The sequence below is a fragment of the Amia ocellicauda genome, chromosome 5 (assembly GCF_036373705.1).
Source record: "Amia ocellicauda isolate fAmiCal2 chromosome 5, fAmiCal2.hap1, whole genome shotgun sequence".
Taxonomy (NCBI): Eukaryota; Metazoa; Chordata; class Actinopteri; order Amiiformes; family Amiidae; genus Amia; species Amia ocellicauda.
Genome location: NC_089854.1, coordinates 22,435,485 through 22,459,172, shown reverse-complemented (window position 1 = coordinate 22,459,172; position 23,688 = coordinate 22,435,485). Strand labels below are relative to the sequence as shown.

General features: G+C 40.9%; 1 protein-coding gene across 1 annotated transcript in view; it reads right to left on the bottom strand.

Moving 5' to 3' along the window:
- Positions 1-22,320, bottom strand: part of stx8 (syntaxin 8) — a 46,576-nt gene extending 24,256 nt beyond the window's left edge. The window contains exons 1-6 of the mRNA XM_066704349.1: positions 22,150-22,320; positions 21,177-21,276; positions 20,904-20,998; positions 20,413-20,523; positions 16,995-17,122; positions 14,403-14,495 (exon numbers count right to left, since the gene is read on the bottom strand). Coding sequence (XP_066560446.1) covers positions 14,403-14,495; positions 16,995-17,122; positions 20,413-20,523; positions 20,904-20,998; positions 21,177-21,276; positions 22,150-22,166 — 544 coding nt within the window. The 5' untranslated portion in view covers positions 22,167-22,320. The remainder of the gene's footprint in view (positions 1-14,402; positions 14,496-16,994; positions 17,123-20,412; positions 20,524-20,903; positions 20,999-21,176; positions 21,277-22,149) is intronic.
- Positions 22,321-23,688: the final 1,368 nt, after the last annotated feature.

Sequence of the window (23,688 nt, the reverse complement as noted above, 5' to 3'; positions counted from 1 at the left end):
TGGTCCGAAAGCAGCACAGCAAAGCCCTGATCTCAGTGGACTCTACCCTCATCCCTGACAGACAGGGGCAATTACAGAGAACAGTGTCAAAGACCCACTGAGCCCAAAGGTTTAACCCATTGCAGAGGATTCAACCTCAGGGGCTGATGAGAACGTGGGCTATCGGGATGTTTACTGCTGAGCTTGATGCCTGGACACCATTCGAAAGAGGTGTTCTTCTCGTCTTCAGGGGCAGACAGCAGGATCCTACAGAGAGATTGATCCAGCCCGTGCACATTTATGCAAATAAAATCACTCGCATACTATGAGTTTTGTTATGCAACAGTAGCCAACTTTCCTGAAATACACACATTTCTGTAGGTGGCAGTGTAGAGCGCACAACAAGCCACATTGTTTCGTAGTTCTCAGTGCACGCTCGCAATCCTGCAACAGTTTACAGCAACTAGCCCTGGACCCAAAAATGAGCAAGTCCAGAAAGAGAAAAGTTGACGGTGAATGTCGTGTTTTTAATACGGCTGCTGTTTTCAAGGAATACCACATCAGCAGGCACTTCTCAAGCAAGCACGCTAACTATGCAACAAACCTGTCCACACAGGAGAGGGAAAATAAAGCATTCACTTTAGCTGCAAATTTACAAACCCAACAAAACATTTTCACCCAACAATCCAAAATTAATGAAAACGCAACGAAGGCTAGCTACATTTTATCTCACAAATTCGCAAAGCATAGCAAGCCATTTTCAGAGGGAGAGTTTTTGAAGGACTGCATGGTAGAGACTACTGGTTTGCCCAGATAGCAAAATCTATTTTGATAACATTAGCTTGTCATGTAGAACAGGCACTCAGCAAGTGGAATGAATTGGGATGGAGCTTGATTCCCAATTGAATACAAAAATGGAGGATTTCCGTTGTTTTTCTATTGCACTACATAACAGCACTGATATGAAGGAAACTGCGCAAGTTCTTATCTTTGTGAGGGGAATAAACGAAACCTTGGAAATAACGGAGGAGTTCCTTGCCATGGAATCGTTAAAAGGGACAACAACGGGAGAGGATCTGATCAGCAGCGTTTCTGCTCGTCTCCAGAGACTTAATTTATCAAGGCATAAACTGGTAAACGTCACCACCGACGGTTCTCCAAATCTTACCAGGAGAAATGTGGGGCTTTTGAAAAGAATAGAGGACAGAGTGAGAGAGGACGCACCGAACTCAGAGGTAATATTCTTGCACTGCATTATACACCAAGAGGCGCTGTGTAAAGCCATTCTTAAACTGGAACACGTTGTTAAAGTGGTTGTGAAATTGGTCAATTTTAGGGGGCTGAATCATTGCAAATTCATAAAACTATTGGAAGACTATAATAATAATAATAATAATAATAATAATAATAATAATAATAATAATAAAAGACACTGAAGCAGAGCATGATGACTTGCTTTATCACTCAACTGTCCGTTGGTTAAGTCTAGAGGACGTGTTGCGGCAGGTTTGGGAGTTGCGAGAGGAAATCATAACCTTTTTGCACAGTGTGGGCAAGGCTGATGCTTTTCCCAAGGTGCGGGATGAAAGCTGGCTATGCGACTTTGCATTTAGAGTGGGCATTCTGGGACATTTAAACAACCTCAATGAGAAGCTAGAGGAAAACGATGTATTTGTGCATGAGCTGTACAACTAAAAGCATTCACAGCCAAACGTGTGCTATTCACCAGGCAGGTTAGTGACATGACATTTATTCACTTTCCAACATTGGCAGTTTTGAGTGTGTTGCCACAATGCGCAGTGAAATACAGCGCTATTCTAAGCGACATGGGTGCAGGCGATTCTCTGACTTCGTGAAGATTGAGGACTCACTGGAGCTCGTGTCACGCCCTCTCGCATACAACTATATGCATACAATTCCTGTGCAACACTACGCTGAGGGATAAGTTTGACAGCCACTCTACCCAAGTTTTATGTGTCATTAATTAGTCACAGTTCCCACACATGTGACAGCCGGCTCACAAGATGCTGGTTCTGTTTGGCTTGACTTATGTGTGTGAGCAACCCTTCTCTGTGATGAACTACGATAAATCCAAACACAGATCTCGGTTAAGTGATGAACAGTTGGCCTCTATAGGCTACTGTGGATCTCAACAACAAAATGGTACCTGACTTTGATAAAATTGCAAAGCAGGCTGATCAGCTTCACTGTTCACACTAACTTGCTTAAGTGGCCAATGCTAGTCAGGGCTTCTCAATGCTTGTTGTAAAACTTTGCTTTATATATGTATATTCCCACATTGCACTGTTCATAAGTGCCTGTTGCAGACAATGCACTAGTGTTAATATAGAATAAAGTCACACTCAATGTGTTTGTCTCATAAAGCCTTAATGCTAATCTATTGAATGTGCTTTGAAATGTGCTTTTGTTCAGATTGTTTTTTATTAAAAATCCTTTTGAATTATATAAAAACGAAGCTCAAACTTTGAAAATAAATGATATTGATTGTAAGAGTGGTCTATTTGACAGTCACAAGTAATAAAGGAACCTGATTGTAAATTTGAACTTAGATGCACTATGGTAAAATATATAATTACTTGATATAGTGTTACTACATGTGTGTAGCCCACCAACTGTTCTTCAAGAGCCATTGTGGCCCCTTACCCAAAAAGTATGCCCACCCCTGGTCTAATTTGTCATCTTTCTGGTAAGGGATCTGCAGGATTTACATCGCAGGTGAGTCGAGCAGCACTGAAGGCTGATGACCTAGTCAATAGGAAACATGGTGTAAATGGCCATGTATACTAGAATGGATTGGGAATGGGTGTAACAAACCACAGAGAGACAGGAGATTGTTGACAGTGGCAGAGCCGGTCTTCACTAGCCGCGTAAAACGCTACCAGCAACGGAACCTTAACCTTTTGAGGAATAAAAGGGGAAAAACAAACGTCTGGTGTTCCCGAGCGGAGAGATCAAAGGGCCGCCGTGTTATTGTAAACGGAGCACAAGCGCATAATGTGAAAAACAGGCCTTTGCACTCTGCATAAAAAGGCCAAGGGTCTAATTTGTTAAGCAAAAGCTGTTTTTGAAGTTAAGAGTTCTTTGTGCTGTTATCATTGCGTACGAAGTGTTCAATGGGCATCTTTTGTCAATTTTTACATCAGTGTGAGTGGCAAATAATAGATCAAAACGGACTGACAAGACAACAGCCTGATGAATGTAAAGCTCCTCTACCACTTTACCTTCATGTCTCCAGGGCTATACATTTTTCTATTACTGCTTTCCAAATTATTTATCAGCAGTGCTGCCAAATGGTTTTCCATCAACATAACGGTTTACAGATGATAGAAGATTTAATAGGCGATCAATCAATTAGGCCTTTTCAGGAAACCAAAAAAAATTGTTATTACAGAATAAAAACATGTTGCATTAACTTTAATATATGGATTCCTTCAGACAGTTCTGTTGCGCGGTTTCCGTTTTACAGGGTGGTACAGTGACACACATCTTCCTGGATCTACCCGGCTCGTTTGCAGGAGTGTTAAGTTGTATGCGGTCTGACTTCATGGATCGGAAGAAATACAGAGAATATGGAGAAGAAATAAAAAAGGTTAATAAATGTAAATATTTGATGCCACAGAGCAACAATAAACTTTTGGGTGTTCCAAGTGACTTCATTGTAGCCTGGTAGCCTGGTCACTTAAAAATAAAAAAATATATATCAAGTGAAACCTTAAAAATAAGAATTACTCTCAGTGTCAGCCATGATGAACAGCGGCTAATGAGTTCCTGCTGTGAGCTTCTTCGCCTCCTCGCTGCAGAAGGAGCCGTGTGCCTTTTTTCTTTGGTGAAATCAGTGGAAAATGACCGTTTCAAACCATACCACCGAGTACACAACTCTGGATCAACAGACTGCCGCGGTGCTGCGTGGGCCTGGCACAAGTAACGCACTCTTAACATTAATGATTCACATTCTGGATATCCCACAAGTCAGAGACTCTCGAAGCAGAAACATGAACATGCATTAGGAAAGAAATACTTCACTAAGGCCGCCTTCTTCTGCTCTCCAACTTCAATCCTAATAGAGATATGCTAGTAGTTTTGATGGTTTTAACAGGTGATTCATATTATATTCCATAACACTCACTGACAGAACATTGAAGGCCATTGGGGTTCGAGCACAAGGTTCGTGCCAGACTGAAGATCGTAAAATCTGTACAGCAAAATGTAGTGGTTAGCAATATGTAAACAGACCATATGATTTGTTACCACTTATATTTACATCTTCCGAGAACCCAACTAGAGAGCGTAGCGTCCAAGATAATATTCAATAACAAGGAACCCCTTCCACACCAAAGCCCTGCTGCCAATTCAAATCGCGGCTCCGCTCCGTAGAACACAGCCTTTCCCTGGCAAACGGCCCTCTAGGGAAAAATTAAACGCAGACGTGCAGATTTTGAAGATCAATGACCTCCAGGCTGGGTCAGTGTCATTTCAGAAGACCAGTGAGGAGATGGAGGATGCTGGCACATGAACCTAACTCCTCAAGAACCATGCAGCTTTGATGATAAACCAACAACAAAATCATCAGTTTCCCATTTCAATGTGAGGTGCGTCTCTCACCTACAAAGCACACTGCTTTTATTCAGGCCATTTATACAAAGGGGGTTCTCACCCACCGCCAGGTTTGCAGTCGACTCAGAGAATTTGTTTGCTTCACAGCAGGATGAAGCGCGACTTCAACCTCAGAGTTACAGTCCTATCATTATTATTATTATTATTATTATTTGTATTTCTTGGCAGACGCCCTTATCCAGGGCGACTTACAACATAAGTGCAAAAATACAGAGAAGTACAAGGCATGCCGTGTTTAGGTTTCATTAATCCAGAGGCTCTATTATCAGAAGTTGCATTGATATATTGATATCTTCTGATTTTAAATATGTATGTCTTTTGACTTTGCAACAGAAAATGATCAACTACTTATTTTGTTTTCTTTCCATAAAAAAAATATATATATATATAAGTCAGGGGTGAAATCATGTTTTCACTTTATATTCTGAAGGATTAAATACACAAATTGATTGTTTGTGAAATAGCGTGTCATTGCCAAACAATCTGGATGTCATTGTTCGGGGGTGCCGCTCCCAGTCCTCTGGCTGCGCACATCTGTTAGCAATCTATCGTCATGGCAGGAGCGCAACAGGCAAGGCAGGGATGAGCTATTGCAGAGGGACAAGTCATTGCCGCCACTAGCGGTTTTCAAACCTTGCTTTTTGCTCCTCTGGTAGTTATCCGTGATGTACAGATTAACCTGACGTGCTGCTTGCTTTCACGGTCAACTGGGGGACTGCCATACAAGTGTGGTTTGGTCTGTGTGTTTGACAACAACCACCAACACAAACCTCTTCTCGGTTTGCCAAGGTAGCCTAAACAAGTGAAGGCCCAGACGGATTTAACTAAACCTTAGAAGGGGACCAAGGAGAGGAATTTGCAAACCGATCCTTTCAAGGAGGACGGAAAAAGGACTTTGATGTTTTTATGTTTCGATGAGACCGAGATATCCACACTAACCTACTGACCAGCGCTGAAGCCATGTCCTCCCTTGGCTTCACACGGAAAGGCTTTCTACAGATGTAAATACTACGAAGCAGGCGTTGGGGTCCGTTTCCAAAAACAATAAATCTGTGAGCATCTCTGCTTTATAGCAGCGAGCACCATTTCGGACATTGAGGTTGTTTTGAAAGAAGCACAGCCAGGCAACACAATTTATTACTACAGTTTTATTATTATTAAGCAAAGTAATCCTCTAAGAAGATTTACCTTTTATTTTTTAAATTTCGGAAATATCCATATTATGAATCACTTAGAACCACGTGTAGTTTAATAAATTACCAATTTACCATTTAGTTCAACAGAATTGTTTTCAAGTGATTTTAATACCAAATAAAATTTGCTTTTTGAACATTTTCTTCATACCTTTCCAGCTCAGGACCGTGCGCTTGTTTACAGAGTAGATATTGACCTCATGTATTAACTATGTGCTCTGGCAATTTGGCCAGCATCTTTAAACAAGCCTTTTACTTTGGCAAAAGGACTTGCTGGCAATTAGGAAGATGTCATGACGTACATGTTAAATATAAATGTATGAAGGCCATTTCATAACAAATGCTGCCAACTTTATACATTTCTATAAAACTTTGGGATACAAACAACTACAGATAAAGAAATCTTCATGAGACTGGAAATAAGGTTCAAAATGCAACTTTAAAAATGTATATTTAAACATATATGATGAGATTAAAAAAGACAAGAAGACGACCACATAGAAGATCGGAAGATTAAATCATACACTTTGCAGGTGTGACGTGGAAAAGAGAAGCTGTAGATCGAAGCAAGTGGAAACATCTTCTAAATATCTAAATCTAAATATTATATATGTGTTAGGCTCAGCATAAACTAAAAATATTTTGTTTTGATTGAGTAAATTAGCACTAAAGTGAATAAATTAGGGTTACAATCTGGTCCGGGCTGTAAATGGGGTTAGGGTCCGCAGTAAACTTGGGCTTTCATTAAGCGTTAACTGGATCCGGTGTGGGTGTGTCTGGGCCTCGCTTCAATCTCCAGCATTGGCTAAAGTTGGGGCTGGGGTTGGAATTCGATGCTATTCCGTCAAGTCTCTCAGTTTGGCACTGAAATGTAGCATCAATTCAGCATAACGATTTTGAATTTTATTTAAGCATTAGGCGAATAAATTTTTATCCCTGTCAAAACAAAGCGATGGATAAATTGAATATTAGAAACTTTGGCAATGGTACATTTTATTTAGGGATACATGGAATTGGACATGATCTTATGGTTACATTTAGGTTCCTTTTAAGGTATTGTTTTGTGTAATTAACATAATGTGGAGACTAATGTAACGATCTTTCTTGTTTGTTGGTTAATATTCAATTTGAGCCATTTTAAGACAGCATGTGATATGTGAATCAAACCTATTACAATTTAGAAATTGATAGTTTTATTACACAAATAAAATATTGAGTTGAAGAATGGCTATTCAAAAGGAAAAAACAAAATGTGTGAGAAATAATAAAAAAACAAGATTCAAACCAATTTTAAAATCTGCTAATTCGAAGATTGACAGGTTTTATACGTATACATCCAGACCCAAATGCAACATATTAAAAAAATAGATGCTATAAGGCTAGAGAAAAACTCCTTGACCCAAAGTTTTTTACTTTGTCCTGAACATGCTGAACACTACACTGCGGGTGAATGTCTGGAGCACAAAAAAGGTGATGTCCAGAGCGTCCAAACCACAGTTACAGATCCCTGACTTACTGCTCTATTTGAGCTCCCCCATTCAAAGGCAAGAAAACTTGTGTAACTTGTGGCCAAAACCACTGCGAGATTGAGATAATTCAGAAATACCTGTTTTTTAAGTAAGAGTTGTTTTGTTGTTTCTTTTTTTCTTATTTTTTTTGCTGATTGAATCTTTATCTGGCTGAACGTTTAGTCTGCAAGTTTTATTGTCTATGATGTCGTTTTTTATTCAGCTTTTCACAGCAGAAATAGCCGCAAGAAAGCTTTCGAACAGGACACCCTGTTTGCAGACTCAGGGTCATTTGATCCTGAGGGCACTTGGTGTAATCGAGGTAAAGCACTACGAATCCCTTACCCAACAATTTAAATAAATAAATAAATATATAAAACAACCACTTCATTGATTTCTTTCCTCACCCCTTACTTGCCAATCTAGGACAGTGCAAAAACATTACATCTTTTGATTGTGATTGTCATTTAATTAGGCCTGGGCAGATCCACCTGCCTGTACATCCTGATTATTTTATGTGCACATTTCAAAATAATAAATTCAAGGTAATGCATATAGCGTGTCATATCTGGTAGGTGATCTTGCATCTGTTGTATTTTAAGTCAGTTTCTGTACTCATGTGTGTTACCCTCACAATCACACATTCATCCTGTGCGTATGAAAGAAATCAAAGTCAGGGATACACCATGCAAGACTTACAACCTTGCCTGGACAATCCCTTCAAAGACGCTTTACGGGTATCTATAAAAATCAGAGTCCTGCAGGTATTACGCAGATAAAGCACACTGTGACTCTTGGGGTATTTAGGCAATTTTCCAGCTATTAAACACACATCTTGCATCCCATGCTGATGCACTGGTATCAGTCTCTTTGCTACAGTTTATAGTTTATTAATGTGCTTAACCAGGATAATCTGATTATCTGATCAGATACAAGTTTAAACTAAACATAACAAAAGGGAAACATTTCTCCCCCGGTGGTGAAGTGTTGCATATAAAAGTGGACATGTTTTTTAAATTAGTTCTCTTTCCTTATTGTTGTGTTTTAAGTGAAGACTGAATATTTGCTTATGATGTCTGCCAGAAACCCAGGTGTGAGGACTAATAGTGCTGGCAGGGCATCGCAGTGAAAGAAGGAGGTTTTCGTCTCAAACCCAGGGAAACTGTCCCACTGTTTGACAATTTCTAGGAAGGAGGTCAACTTCTGACACACAACACTGTCCAAAGTACTAGAACCAGCAGGACCCTCAATTCATTAGTCAGCCATTGTCAGCAGCCACTTCAACCCCCCCTCGGCCACTGTTACAGTGGGACACAGAACTCCTGCGGAGAGTGCTATTGGAGAATGTACTGGATAAATCAAATGATTGATCATGCCCAGACCTCATTTTCTAGAAGAGGAATGCATGCCTACATCCTTGTCTTTGTCATGCAGTGAAAGCGGTCTTTCACAAGAGGAAGTTGGTCTTCCTCGCCCACTGCTTCTCACAACCTCCCTCCATCTTCATCGGTATTGTAACCATCCTGCTGGAGATATACAGAGTGTTTTCTCCCTATCTTTACAGCCTCCGAAAACTCAGGGTGAGATCATCCTCTGCCCTCTGTGGCAGAATGTGAAGAGGAGAGCGCCAAACTACATGCACTTCATTACAGTCGGCAGCGCCAAATCAAACAAGCGATGACACGAGGCAAATACTCAGCGTGAAGAGGGTCGTGGTTTCTATGGAGCGGCAGAAACTGATCGTGGTCTGTTGAAGTTTCACACAGTAGGAAGGTGAGATGTGCACACATTCGCCATGAGCCACGGGAAAACAATTCGACATCACCGGCAACTTTGCCAGAATCCTAACGAGGGACTCAAGGCTCATTTTGATGCGCGAGAAGTCTGGCAGGTAGGAAGTCTGGTTTAAGAAACTGAATGACTTAATTACTAGTTGCCACTGTGCCAGGCTACAGTTACATTAGTAGTTGCTTGAAGGAAAATGATGGATGTGGAAAAACCTGTTCCGTCCCCTTCAACATCAAGGCCCAAGATGGCACTCAGAAGAACATTCCCTGCACACTGGCCTGGGCCCAAAATCTACACAAAAACACAAAACATCCATATAAATATATATATCCATCTAACAAAGATTATTAAAAGTAACAGATCCTAGTAAAGCCCCTAAAACTGCCATATACGCAGCTTTTTTGACAGACCCACAATGACAGAAGTCTGAGAAGCTTGTTAATATGTACACTGGGGTTATACACACCAACTCGCAGACTGACAGCAGACTGCCAGGGAGCAGTCTGGGTAACCTTTTTAAAGTTACAGAACAGACATCCATGTTCACAACACCTCTTTGACGCTGACGTCTTCGGCCGCACCACAAGCATCTGTTTAGCCACGACAATTCAAAATAAGACGATGCATGTGGCTTTCAAGGTCGATGCTACAGGAGGGCGGTTAACCACTCTGTGTGCCCCTGACAGTCCATCACTGTTTTCAGCACCGTCTTAAAAAAAAAAAAAAAAAGAAAAAGAAAAAAGACAAAACTTAGTCAAATTTTCTCCCCGGGTCGTTTGCTGTCAAGGCCAGAGCAGTCTGAGCGATGCATGGGACGCCTCAGACCTGGTGCACAAAGCAATTACTCTGGTCACGCAACACACTGTCAAGAGCAATACAAAATGACAGTGACACTATACAGCAACAATAAATTACCAGGAAACCCATATTTGATCTCAGGGACCCCCTTGTGAAAGATGTATTAATTGGGAACAGCTGCGGGGAACAACAGCAGTGCCATGAATCAGTTCCCGGCTGTGCATAGCTTCATCTGCGCCTGAGTGAATCATTAGCACAGTTTATTTGTTCTGATGGCGATTTCCGAGACCATTCTCATCGGCAGGATGGGCCACGAATGATGTCACCTTCAATTCAACATAATAAACCTGTACCAGACTACTGTTTATTTGTAGCTAATTACAGCACCCAGCAAAACTGCTGATCTGGCACTACACTGCCAACCCTGTGAGATACACAACTCCCCTGGGAGGCACACATCTGTCCAGCCCTAAACAATACTATCCGAACATTTTTTCCACAGTCAGCCTTGAGTTTCCATCATTATAAACTGATGGCTTCCAAAAACCCATGTGCAGCAAACGGCTCCATTTCCTCTCATTCCCAGATTCGCTGCTTCGCAAGCAGTGCTGAGAACACAGATTAGCTTACGCAATTATCGTATTTCCATAAAAAAACATCTTCCATTTGAATTCTTTCCAAAGACTGTGGCCTGAAATCCTACCACTGAATTACGGGTCATTTTCCTGTCTCAAATGAGCTCACTACACGCAGATATCAGCAAAAAAACTGTCTCCTCAAATCAAAGGCTACCAGCATACAATCGCCTAGCAATAGTGCAGTCGGGTTCCTCTCAAATCAAAGCCACTCATCCATCCATGTGATCAGTCCATGTACCATGTTGTATATCATAATGAGGCTTGCAGTATAAAGATGGGGGGGGTGATTGTGCAGGCCAGAGAAGGCAAGGTCTGCCAGCGCATGGGGGTTAATGAAAAACCACTCCGACGCCACGAAAGCAAGATGCCCAGTACATTGGAATTGCTCCCTTGAATTAAACCTTTCAACCCTGAAAAGATGTCTTCTAGAAGGCTTTTTAAAAGATTTTACACCATCGTTTCAAACTAAACAGCAAAGATAAAGGTTAATGCAGAACATTTCTATTTAACGCAGTGGGGCAGACCCTGCTTAGTAGCCAGTAATTTCGGGAGGGGATTTTAACTTTCAATTTTAATTTCCCTTGCTCTCATTTCTATATATCACAAGCGAGGTTATTTTTTTTAACCACTTACTACAAAAGTCAACACATATACATACTACTAATATAATGTGGGAAAGCATATGCTTCCTAATACTGCAGGATTCAAGGATATATAGGACTACACATTTCCATTCAGAATAAGATTGAGAGAAGTCATGTAGGAAACAAGCCTGGCAGTAAAGAGCCCAACTCTCAGCTCGAGTCCCACAAGCTGTCCGGGCAGAGACGGGGTCTAGCAGTTGTATGCGCTCAAGTAGGTCAGTAACCTTCCCAGAAAACCTTCTCTGAAGCTTTTCCCAAAAAGGAGTGCACTGTATCCCTCACTTCACAGAGGTCAAGGGGGCACAGAGGAGAATGTCTGCAGTTTGTGGATTTTAATCTATTTATAGAGAAACACTGAAATGTGACCAAAATTTAAGAGACTCTTAAAAAAGCACCTGAAAGGTAAAAATAAGGGTATTAATGACCATGAAAATATGTTTTTATTTGAAAGATGGGATCTTTAACTAGTTAAACTGTTTCCACATTATGAAACTGAAAACAATAGGTTGGTTCATGTATAATACAGCAATATGTGGGACTGGTGCTCTATATTGAATAACATTTTACTATTTCTTCTACTTGTGCAGACACACGTTTGTGCTTTAATAAAGCAAAGTGTGTTTTCTCTTTTCATAATCTCATATTCAGGACGGGGGATGAAGTAAAGGCTTTGCTACAGTAAATTTGTCATCGCAAGGGAGTGTAAATGACATTTACGTCTAATCTGAGCCACGACTGTTTCCTATAGCACTTGCGAGTGCAGACCCACCTACCCCATCAGTCTTTCCAGCCAACCTAAAGCCGACCCTCCCACCCAACTCAAAAGACACGGCTCTGACTCAGCCTCATAAATCAAGCCCAAGAGCTCCTGCAGCCAAGAGTCATGAAGCCGTCCTTTTTGATGTCGTTCCTTCTCGCTCAGATTTACATCATGTGATATATCCTTTTTTTCCACCTGCTCCAAACCTCACGGACATAACATCTTTTCCATAACTCACCGGGAAAAGTGCGGACGCGCCAGAAACTGAGCTGTAAATAATCGCATTATGTGGTTTCCTACAGCAGACTCCTGAACTCTTGACACAAGTGTAAATTAAGATTGTGTTTCAAGTCCCATTGGAAGGATGCATCTCTAATGGAATCATAATTGTCTTTTTTCCTTTTAAGAGAGGTTTTCAAATATCTTTGTGTGTAAGGGAGTGAGTTCCTAATTGCTGCAGAGAGGCTGGAAATCATAAACACATTTTTCGGAGAAAGAAATTCTTCTGCATAGTTATCTCCATGACTTTGAACTTCAGAGACCTGTTCTAGGACTGCGGACACCAGAGAGATGGATCCAATACATAACCATCACTCAAAATCACCTCTTGAACTGTAAACTGGCAAATCATTATTTTCCACATCTATAATAACCTTCTCATCACGGTGACAAATGCAATATCTACCCGTCTTCATTGTTTAAATGCTATGGCCAGATTCTCAAAAAACAAACAATACAAAAAAACAACAACAAAAAACCTACAGAGCTAAAAAATTATCCTTCAGCTCAATGAAGTAAGAGGAGAACAAACAAAAATAATCAAACATAGCATTCACTGACCAGGGGGATCACGGACAGCTAACACCAGCCAAATCTGCATAATTCTCACCAGTGTAATAATTAGTTTGATTAATCAAAGGTAATTTGCTGTTATGCAAGAAAATGACGTTACCAATTCATCTTACCTAATTTGGACAAACCAATCTAACATAAACAAAGATCTATTTATTTATTTGACATTTTATTATTTAAAATAAAGATAAATATTGAGCCCACAGTGCCTGAATCCTATAGCTCATTACGATGTTAAACAATTCAGGGTCTAATTAGAAAGAAAACAGTACATGTTTTCCCCAGCCAGATGCAGACACTGACCCCGAGGCAGCGCCCCGACTCTTCGGGGAGAACACTAATCATGTCATCGCATTCACACATGGGAGAGAAAGAAAAGCACATTTCAGCGGAATAGCCGGCTGTAATTATATGGCCTCCAGAGCTGTGGCATTGTGGTGCACCTCAACAACGCCAAGAAAAGCAAGAGGGAACTAATGAACTTGGAGCTGCATTCTTTCACATTTAAAACCTAAAGTGCCCAATCTGTCTTCACCCTCGCCTCCTCCACGACTTGGAACATCCCCCTGGAATGTCACCTGACCTCGGCAGACGTCTACTTGCCCGGGGAATGGTCCACCGCGCCCGCCTCCTGCACTCTCCTCTCCCAACGGTTGGCCCATCAATCTCCTCTCCCGAAGTTACAGAGCCTAGCAGGACCTGCTGTCGAAGGAGCGAGGAGGACAAGGCTGTGCTCACATTGTGTCCACTTTCCCCCCCGTCAGACACAGCACCTACCACAGTCCCTACTCCAGCACTGTGGGGACTGTCCTGGCACCTGGGATCAAAGCAAACTTCCTCAAGTGAACCAAATATTGGTGGTATAGGTTTGTATGGATTCCAGGACAATAACCCAGCGGAAACCAGATTCACACCAGATGTGGAACAGGTGTCAACCTCACCCTCAATTAAGATGGACGCTGAGGATTAACACAAAGGGATCAATTGCTTTTCTGGTCGGTGTCTGCTTTGCACCCGTCACCAGAAGTATCGTCGTGGTATCAGACATATTGTTTAGCAAAGGTGTGTGCCAGAGAACGCCGTTGGACTACTGATCTAATTGGACGAAAACAAATAACCCAAATCCCAGCCTGCCTGTTTCCCATAAATGAATCCCCAGTGATGATTCAAACTAGTCTCCTCCAAGTGGCATATACCCTGAAATCTGACTTCAGCGAATGTTATTTGTGGAAATGCCATTATCGAGGATGGGATACAATTCCAGAACCGCATCCGCGAAGCGCACGTTGAAGAGTCCATTATACTTCAGTCAGACAGCCCCATTAGTTTCGGCAGGCAAATGGGATTGTCTGAAATCAGGCCAAATGACGGCCCTGCAATGAAGATGCCTGCCTGGTGTAATGACTGCAAAAGAATACACAAAGCCACATGATCAAATTAAATCTCCTCCTCTGGCTTTTTCAGCTTGGGCTCTGCAGACCACTTCTCGGCAGCCATCAATCCATTGCTTAGATCTATATTTTCATCTCGTCTCGTCTTGTTAGCTCATCCGGCTTGTTGACGGTGGGTCAGTCAGCGTCTCTCCTCGTCTTGAAATCGCTTCTTACCGTTCTGCTCGTCCAGTTCGTTCCCGATCTCCCGGCCCATCTGTTTCTGCCGGCCGATGACAACCGCCAGGGCGTCCAGGCCAGCATCTTGTTCTGTAGGAGAGAGACATTAAAACGGTTGAGTTTCATCATTACTTCTCACTTTTCTAAACACCGAGACCTTTTGTCCTGTCACAAATAACACATAAATAAAGTATAATCACTGGTCAAATGGCGCTGTCACTTTCCACAAACATAGTTACACATGAGATACAAGTTACAGAACTACTGCACTGTGGGAGATTTATATTAGGACCCCAAATCTGAAAACCTGTTCCTCCTGCATCTTGTCAGTTACAATACAGATGCCTGCAAAGACACTTATTAAAATGTTGGATTGCTTAAATCTAATGACAATTTGAGCTGTGATTTTAACGGATTCAACTTTGTAAACAAAGGTTTGCATGAGGAAGCGAACAAACTAAGAAAATACAACAACGACAACCTCAAAAACAGATTCATCAAAGGTGGCCAAAACATCTTCCAACTGAATGCCACAAAAAAATAAAGTTGCTGGATTTCAAAATGAACAGAGAGACATCAGAAAATAATAGTAATTATAAACATAATATTGTAATTAAAGCTCTAAGTACAGGTGGAAGGATATGGTATTATTAGTGAAACACACTGTACAAGAAGGTAGTCATTCAAGCCCGCCAAGAAAGCACTGATAATAGCAAAACTAAAAGGCGTCTTGGCCAGCTCATACTTTGCAGTACATATGAAAACCTACAGAGAATAAAAATGTAAACAATTCATTAGGATCCACTGCATTTAGAACCAATGTGACTATTTTATTGGACAGTAGATGACAGAAAGACCAGGGCTTTGTAAGGAAACTAGGCTCTGACCCTGCAGTGGTCGTGCTAAACCGAATCAGCCTGCCCTGTGACCCGTCTCTCTGCTTCAGGACTCAATCAGCAGAAGAAGACAAAGAAAGAAAGAACGGCACAACGTAGGATATGACAGTCGAAATGCTGGTGCCACCTCAGCACTCAGCACAAGGGTGCCCATTTCCGTATCGCACGGGAAAGCGGCTCGCCAAACGGGAGATTTCTTTCCAACTCCTCGGTCACCGTTGCGCAATTCTGTGGGTGGCTTGAAATGTGACAGAGAGGATCCTCTCCACTGGAACCGAACCGATGTGAGGCTGTGGGGAACTGGATGAAACGGCTCTTTACAAAAGCTGGAGCCAGATCTTTTTTCTTTATTGTTCATTACAACAGAAACACCATCGCTGGGACTTCTTAGAAATGGCTGCAAATGAGTGACCTTGAAAACCACCAGTGCGATTTGGCATGTGAACTCTTTCTATGTGTGCGTTGTTTTTTTTGTTGATGCTTGTTTGTTTGTTTTCTAATCAAACAATCGAGACAGCTGTTAATTCGGCATGGACTCGGTTGAAAAGCAGAACGCCAGGAAAAGAAAATGCTGGAATATATGATGTTGATATGCAGGTCAAGAGAAAGAAAAAAGCAATAAAAAAATTGAGAGAATGCACTCAAACGGGCAATTTGGAAAGAGGAAACAATTTCCTGTCGTATGATTTCATTAGCCAGAAATTCTGATAATATGACAAGGTGCTCGGCTCCAGCTTCGACACCGGGGAACTTGAACACACCACAGATGAGTAATGCTAAACAGCGCACCCGGTATTTGCCCCCCCAGGTTCTTTTTAACTATATGGGGCGGGCACTCGTAAATTCTAACAGCGGCATATTTCATTGAAAAGACCGCTTGGAAGCCACTGCTGGCCAGAACATAGGAGCAGGACGTGCCCTGACTTTTCACAGTGAAAAAAGGACGTCTTGTGAGTCACAGCTCTTCGGCTCAGCAGGGACGATGCAAGAACGTTTCCTGGAAGAATCCGACAACGTCTAATAACTCTTTCATAAAAGTGTTGTGTTCATAAATAATGGGGCGTCCCCTGGCACTCGATCTTCTTTTCCCAAAAGCTGAATCAGAACCGGATCTAGTTCCTCATATTTTATAAGGAGGAAAATGTAGCCATTCCCTGGTGCCGTAATAACTTGCGATATCATTTGATCATCTTTACAGAAACTATAAAAACATTATATATACTGCAAAAAAGAGTTTATAAACTGGTAGTTCATGGAAAGCACATGCAGAAGTGCTAAATTGACTTCAGTTTGCATTTCAACTAAGTTTTTTTTCCCCCTGCCATAGTATATTGTGCAGTTTCTAGAAGAAATCTATAGCAAACTCACTGTGACAACATGAAATCTTTTAGTGAACCACTAGAGCAACAGAAAAACAGATCTCAGTGTAACAGTTCTAGCATTAATTGTGAGTCTAATTTCAAAGCATCTTCAAAACAAAGTTATACTGCTGATATAAAAACTGATTCTCTGAAGGAAAGTTTGGGATGCTGGGTAATCATGCAATAAATGAATGTAAACTAGAAAACAAAATAAACAAATAGAAAGATGAAGGCTTTGGAAATACAAGCCCCCTTTAGGTGCGCTACATACAAATACTCGGTGTCACACATGTGAGATGATTACACTGAAGGTATCCCAGCAGCCCCCTCACCGTCAATAATCCTTTGCTGCTGCTGCTTAATCTCCCCAAAGCCCAAGCCTCTGGTCTCCTCGGGTTCATTGATCAGCCAGGGGTTCACCTTGTCTCCAGAGCCCATCCCTCCCGTCAGGAGACTGGACCTGCACAACACGCAACAAGCATCAGCAACAACAAGACAAACAGTACAGAAACGTAACCCTTTATGGCAAAGTAATACACACGTTTTAATACACTAACCTAATCCGAAGTGTTCGAGACACATTTCACACACACTCAATGCAGATGTGCAGTCTATTTAAAGACGTTTTATTTCTCCCAAGCAGTTTTTTGGAACGTCTCCCTGAGTAAATACATTTTAAAAATGTAAAAGGCTTTTTTTGGGGGGGAAACAGTACAGTTAAATTAGCATCAGACCCAGTGGTTTTAGAAGAACTTAACACTAACAATACTGAAGAAAGATCTGTTGTGTTATATTAAGAATGCTTTGCGGTTTTATGCTATTCTTATGATAATCAGGAAAAGCTGCATCCGAACCTTGAAGCTGTCTAGCCAACAGGACCCAAGGTCTTTTCTGAAATAACAAATCATCCTGGAGAGACAAGATTGTGACAGTGTGCCACCTACTGGTCAAACTGAAAACATGAGTATTTCACAAACTGCATTGTAGGTAGCGATGGAGGGATGAAACAAGAACACTAGATTTCCAAAAAGCGCACTCCTCGTAAGAGGATGGCACAGGAGCTCACAGTTTTTACACAGCAGAGAAATCTGGTCTGGGACATTGCGATTCTAACTCTGTTCTCCAAAATTAGTTGGCAGGAGTCGGGGGAAAAAAAGAAAAAGTGAAAGAGGTGCGCCATCATCCTGCAGAAGACAACAACAGCACAGCATACATTGCTACAGTCGTTCCAACAGAAAGACTGACATCATCCGCAGTGCGAACATCGAAAAGCCCCATTATTTCTCGAGAGATTTTCCAAGGATCTGTTTTCCATCACAACGTTAACCCAAGGCAGTTTTTGATTTTTGTTTTGGCAAGGCAGATAGTGGCACTGGTTGTCCGAGTACATATCTCTCCGTATAAAGAGTAGAGAGTATTTGTGTTTGTTTGTTTGGTGAGAATGAAGAAGAATGTATATATAACATCTAATTATATATATATATATATATATATATATATATATATATAATTATACACAGAATATATGAGTCTGTAGCTAACTTCTGTATGTGCTGATACAACAAATCCTGTGAGGCAGTCAAGCCAAAGTTAAGAACAACTCCACTGTGTCTTCAGAATGTATTAAAACCTTTCAGTCTCTCTCATTCATATGAAAATCTCACGGTTAACAATTATACACCGAAATTCACAGGCCACCAATTGAAGATGCATTCAGAACTGTACTCCATATTTATCGCCGCATATTACGGGGTGATTTCACAGACTGTCATTAAAACTAATCTAGGCCTTGCTAATGTTGGTTTAAGCAAGGTTGTCCTAGATTAGTGCTAATCGGGGTCTATAACCTCTGCTGAATTAAAGTTTTTTTCTTCTGGAAGCAGTAGTCTAGGCAATTTGGGGCAATTTGCAGCACTGTCTCTCTCCGGCAACAGACTGCCATTAATCTAGGACAAGCCATGACAAGAGGTTTCTACTCAGCGGTAATCTCTCCGACATGTTTGGTAACTATCTTACCGCGGGACAGCTCCGTACTTCCTCCTTGCCTCTGATCTCGCAACGCTATCGGTGTGAAGATTAAAGTTTATCCAATTAGCCACCCACCGAGTCGGCCAAGTTAATCAAGCGCGGCCACGGGCACCGTCACACAACGCTGATGCGAGCAGATAGCTTCGGGTTTTAAGGGGCAGATTTAACTAATTACAAGTTTTTGCATCATGGTCAAATATAAAAGAGAAAGTCTGAGGGGAGGAGGAGAGGAGGTTATGGGCCTTAAAATGTGGGCACTGTGTCCCCTTTTTTTTGCTCAACTAAAGGCTAATCTTCCAAGAATGTTTTGTTTCACCGGTAAATCTTTTATAACATCCCCTGCAGAAAAAGATGGAATACCTCAGATTGTTCAAGCAGGGCTAACACCCCCGGACAAAGACCACACACTGAGGGGGGTTTTCCCCCTATTTAAAATAATGTTCTGCCAGACTGAATTAAAATTGTAAAGGTCACATGGGAAACGCCACACAATTAATGATTTAACTTAAGTCAAGAGACGATGCCTCTACGGTTTGAATCTGTGTGGATTAAGGATTTATGCTACTTAGCTATTAAATGCTTTTGGATTTACTTTAATGATGAGTCTAACAAAATTCAATAAGTTGATTTCCCTCAATTGTCTGTGCAAAGTTTCTTCTTTAACCAGAATACACTACCTGAGGGGGTTTGTGTTTTGAGGGATTTACTATATAAATATTAACAGTGATCACGTTTTATCCCCTACCGATAAGCTGTTATGAAATGTTATTATGGTGTACGGATCTGTCAGAAGCCATCAAAATGTGTTTTGGAGAAGTTCTGCAGCTCAGAACACAACCTGCGTGGCCTCCTGGGCCCGACTGGTCATTCACGGGCGCAATCCTGTCAAACACAGGGGTAAGGCTTTCGTTCATCCACACACACAGCAGAGGAAGCACAAATTAAATGTACTTCCTTTTTCTCTCTAAATCCATGTCACCTGGGTCAGGAGGCCAGACTCAATGTGAAATAATGACAGGGCCAGTCCCAGCTACTGTACGAAGCTGTCACTTAAATGAAGACTAATATGTACTCAGGATACAGCTGAGGGCGTACAGCCCTTTATTTTACCAATTTTCGACAGGATATGAGCTCAGCGGACAATGTTAACTATAAACTTAGATTTTCTCTCTCTATTTTTGAACAGCTAATTTCCAGGATGTGCCAAGCATTTGATCACCAGTGCAGAATGTTTAATGAATTAAATAATTCAAACGTCAGCTACTTCAGAGAGCGCAACAAATCCCTAGAGTAGACCAGGTCGGGTCAGGTCAGGGAGAGTTGTTTCGTGCGTATATTCGTTCAGAGTCTGCAGGGTTGTACCACAAACCCCTAATCAGACATGCATTTTAAGGATAAAATAACAGATTTGGTTGGTAGAAGTTATTTGGCAGCACTACGTTCATAAAATGGCTTTCGATTTCAAATAGTTTCCTTCATAAATTATTTTAGTAAATGTTTGTTATGGTCTGCTAAACAAAAAAAACCTGTTTTGCAAATCTGAAATGCACTGTAATTATATATATATATTTAGCCTGTTATTGTTATTGACTTGCAATTACTTGCTTTCTAGTGCGAGTCCTCTGAAAAGATCTTAAACACTGATCAAATGGTGTTGCAATCATAACATACTTCACTGCACGTGTAACACAGAGGAGTCTATGTCAATTGTTTCTAAAGTACCTGGAGGGTTCAGACTCTTTGCCATCCTTCTTAAAAGCTGCGTTGAGTTGTTTCTCTCGAGTGACAAGGTCATCCACCAAATTCTGTCTTCTGTCTGCTTCCGATTGCATTCTGAGGATTAGTCACATTAAGGACTGATACAGCTGTTTATTTACACCCCTTTATTCATGATAGAGGGAGAGAGAAGAGGAGGGATTGTGAAGCTGCAACAAACAGAACAGGAGGGCAAAAATCTTTCCTCTACACTGTGTAAACAAAAGGTAAAGACTGAGGTTGTCGATGCTACAGAATTATGTTCTCACCCCCACATGCACACTTTTTGCATACAGAGCAAATGCACTGAATTTTTCACTTTAGGAAGGATACAATGTAATACAATACATTTCTGAAATAATACTGACCTCTACTGGTCTTGAGGCCTAAAAACAAAGAAGGACCAAATAAATCCTTTCCACACCTGCTGTGTGGCTCAATGGGAACAGAAAGGATACATGCGGCGAGAGGAGGTCGATCTGAGCAGAGACTCCCTCAGCTGCCCGATCTGCTGCTTCAGCTTCTGCAGAGACGCTCTGAGGGTCATGTTGAGCTGTTGGAACAATAACGATAATAACCCGGGATAATACAGGAATCCCTGTCACCAACGGCGCCTTATCATTGTCTTGTAGGTATCTTTATTTTGATGGCCCCGATTTAACACAGTGAATTCAGAATGGAGTAAAGTTAAAACGTGACAAGTCGTAGTGAAAGATGAACAGGTCTCTCACCTTCGCAGGGTTCTCCTCTCTCCTCTGCTGCCTGTTCCTCTCGTGGATATTTTCTGCAATTTCTTGAGCAAGGCGGCAAGTGGCATCATAATTCTGTAGCCTGGAAACACATACAAAGAAAAGTGTAATATATAGCCTATATGTATAGGCATGTTACCTGAAAACCATGGTATCAACTGAAATAACTTTATTGAGATGTCCCTTTTTCCCCATGACTACATGTATGCATGTACCCTGTTGTTTTTTGTTCCAGTCGAGCTCACAATTACCTAATTTAAATTTAAATGTAACCAATTTTCCTTTTAATTATTTTAAACAGTAGGACTTTTAAGTATAAATTGTATAAGGAACTTATCTTATTAAGGAACCAACTTTTTATCAGCTACACAATTTAAAAAGTAAAATGTAAGCAAATTCATAGTTAATTAAGGGTTCAATTAAGTAATTGAGAGCTCGTTTGGAACAAAATCCAGCAGGGTGGGGGTCCTCTAGGATCAGGGTGGAGAACCACTGGTTTAACAAATCAACAAGGAAACAGAGGATGTGCCACTTTCACTTTGGACGAATATCTCCTAAAAGCTGGAATCACGACATCATCACCAGATTCTGACACATGATGATATGTATAGGAATATGTATCTCTTCCCAAAATGTATTTTATTCAAATAAACCAATGCCAAATTAATAAATACTAATAACAGACAGTTTGGTGAGGTTTTTTGCTCGTGTATTTGACAGTGTTTTCTGATATTGCATTCTAACAATCCTTTTCGTTTATGTGACGTAGAGATTAGGTTTCCCATTCAAGATCAGTATTAACACACTAAGAAAGCTGCTCCTATTGATTCGTAACATTAATGTGCATGTTTATATTCATGTTCTGGTGAGAAATCTTCGTATATAACCCTATTGTCGTGTTCAAATAACAGTAATCAATACAGTGAAAGGTTGTATACATTGGTGACGCGCTTACCAGGGATCCTGAGACATGATGTAATAATAATTATCACCTATCCGCTGTGAATGACACTATTCAAGGTGATTCTTTTGCAGCTAAAAGAATACATAAAAAAAAAAAAAAAACATTAACTGGAAACTACTGAACATGCCCCACTTCCTGTTTTAGTGCCTGTGTCACATGACCATCTACGGCGTTCAAGATGGGACAAGATAGGCAAACCTGTCTCTAGTGGAGGACTACAGATGCACCAGCGCAGTGGTTCTAAACGCTGGTCCTGGTGGACCCCCTGTCCTGCTGGTTTTTGTTCTAACCAAGTTACTTAATTGAGCCCTTAATTTAACTATTCATTTCCTAAATCAGAGTCTTTTGATTATTTTGAACAGTAGGGATTTTAAATTAAGTATTACATTGTATAAGGAACTTATTATCTTATTAAGGAACCAACTTTTTACCAGTACAATTTAAAAAAGTCAAATATAAGCAAATTATTACTTCAGTTAAGGGTTCAATTAACTAATTGAGAGCTCTGTTGGAACAAAAACCAGTAGGGTGGGGGGTCTCCCAGGACCAGGGTTGGGAACCCCTGCACCACAGTAAAGAAAGCGAACAACTGTTCATTTCAGGTATTTTTTGGCACCAGGCCCACAGAAAACATAACAATATACGAAATGCCTGTATGGTGGAGGATCGGCAGTTTGAACCTTTGGCATGTGGTCTGTTTGTTTTCATTGAACACAAGCACAAAGCTAACCAGGACTATATCCCATCCTCTGGACTTGCAAACCAGGTTTGAGCAGTTTGACAATTGCCATTTTAAGGGTGATTCCAGGTGGTAAGATCCTAGATTGAACTCTACCTGCCATGTAGGTGTGAAGTGTTTGACAACAAACACGCTCTGTTTGAATGATAGCAAAGGCTTCTTGCATGAAAAGACACGGTTAATGTTTGTGCAGTTCTTGGAAGAAAACATTATTCGCCTGACATTTTAATTTCTTAGAACAGCATTTAGAAAGATCTGATTTCCAGAAAACAGTTCTGTCTTATGCAAAAGTCAGTTAATAATTTATAGAACCTGTTCAAATAAAATAGGCATGTTTCAAAGTTATTTTTTAAATGTGTGCATAACCCAAGCAAACAAACATGTGTTGTTGTCTGTGGGGCATAACAGAACTTGATTTATTTTTAAAAGATAAAAATGCAAAATAAGCCACACTGGAGACCTTTCAATTATATATTCAACAAATCTATGGCCAGGGCAAATATCATTCTGTTACTTTATGTTAGTTGTTTTTTATTTGTTTGTTTATTTTTTAAAATCTTATCTGGTATGTTTTGAACCACAACATGCTGATAATATGCTTTTCACGTTGGGGGACATCAGTCAGGATGTCTGGGTGTCTGGGGAGGAAAGACATCTGCTGTTGGATGATCAGGGATAAGGGGAATTTTCCACCCTGAAGCTGGTAGAAATTGTAAACACCAAGACAGGGCTTCCTTCTCTTACAAGTACATCACATGTTATCAAACTTGGAGGCCTGGCCTTGTGTACAA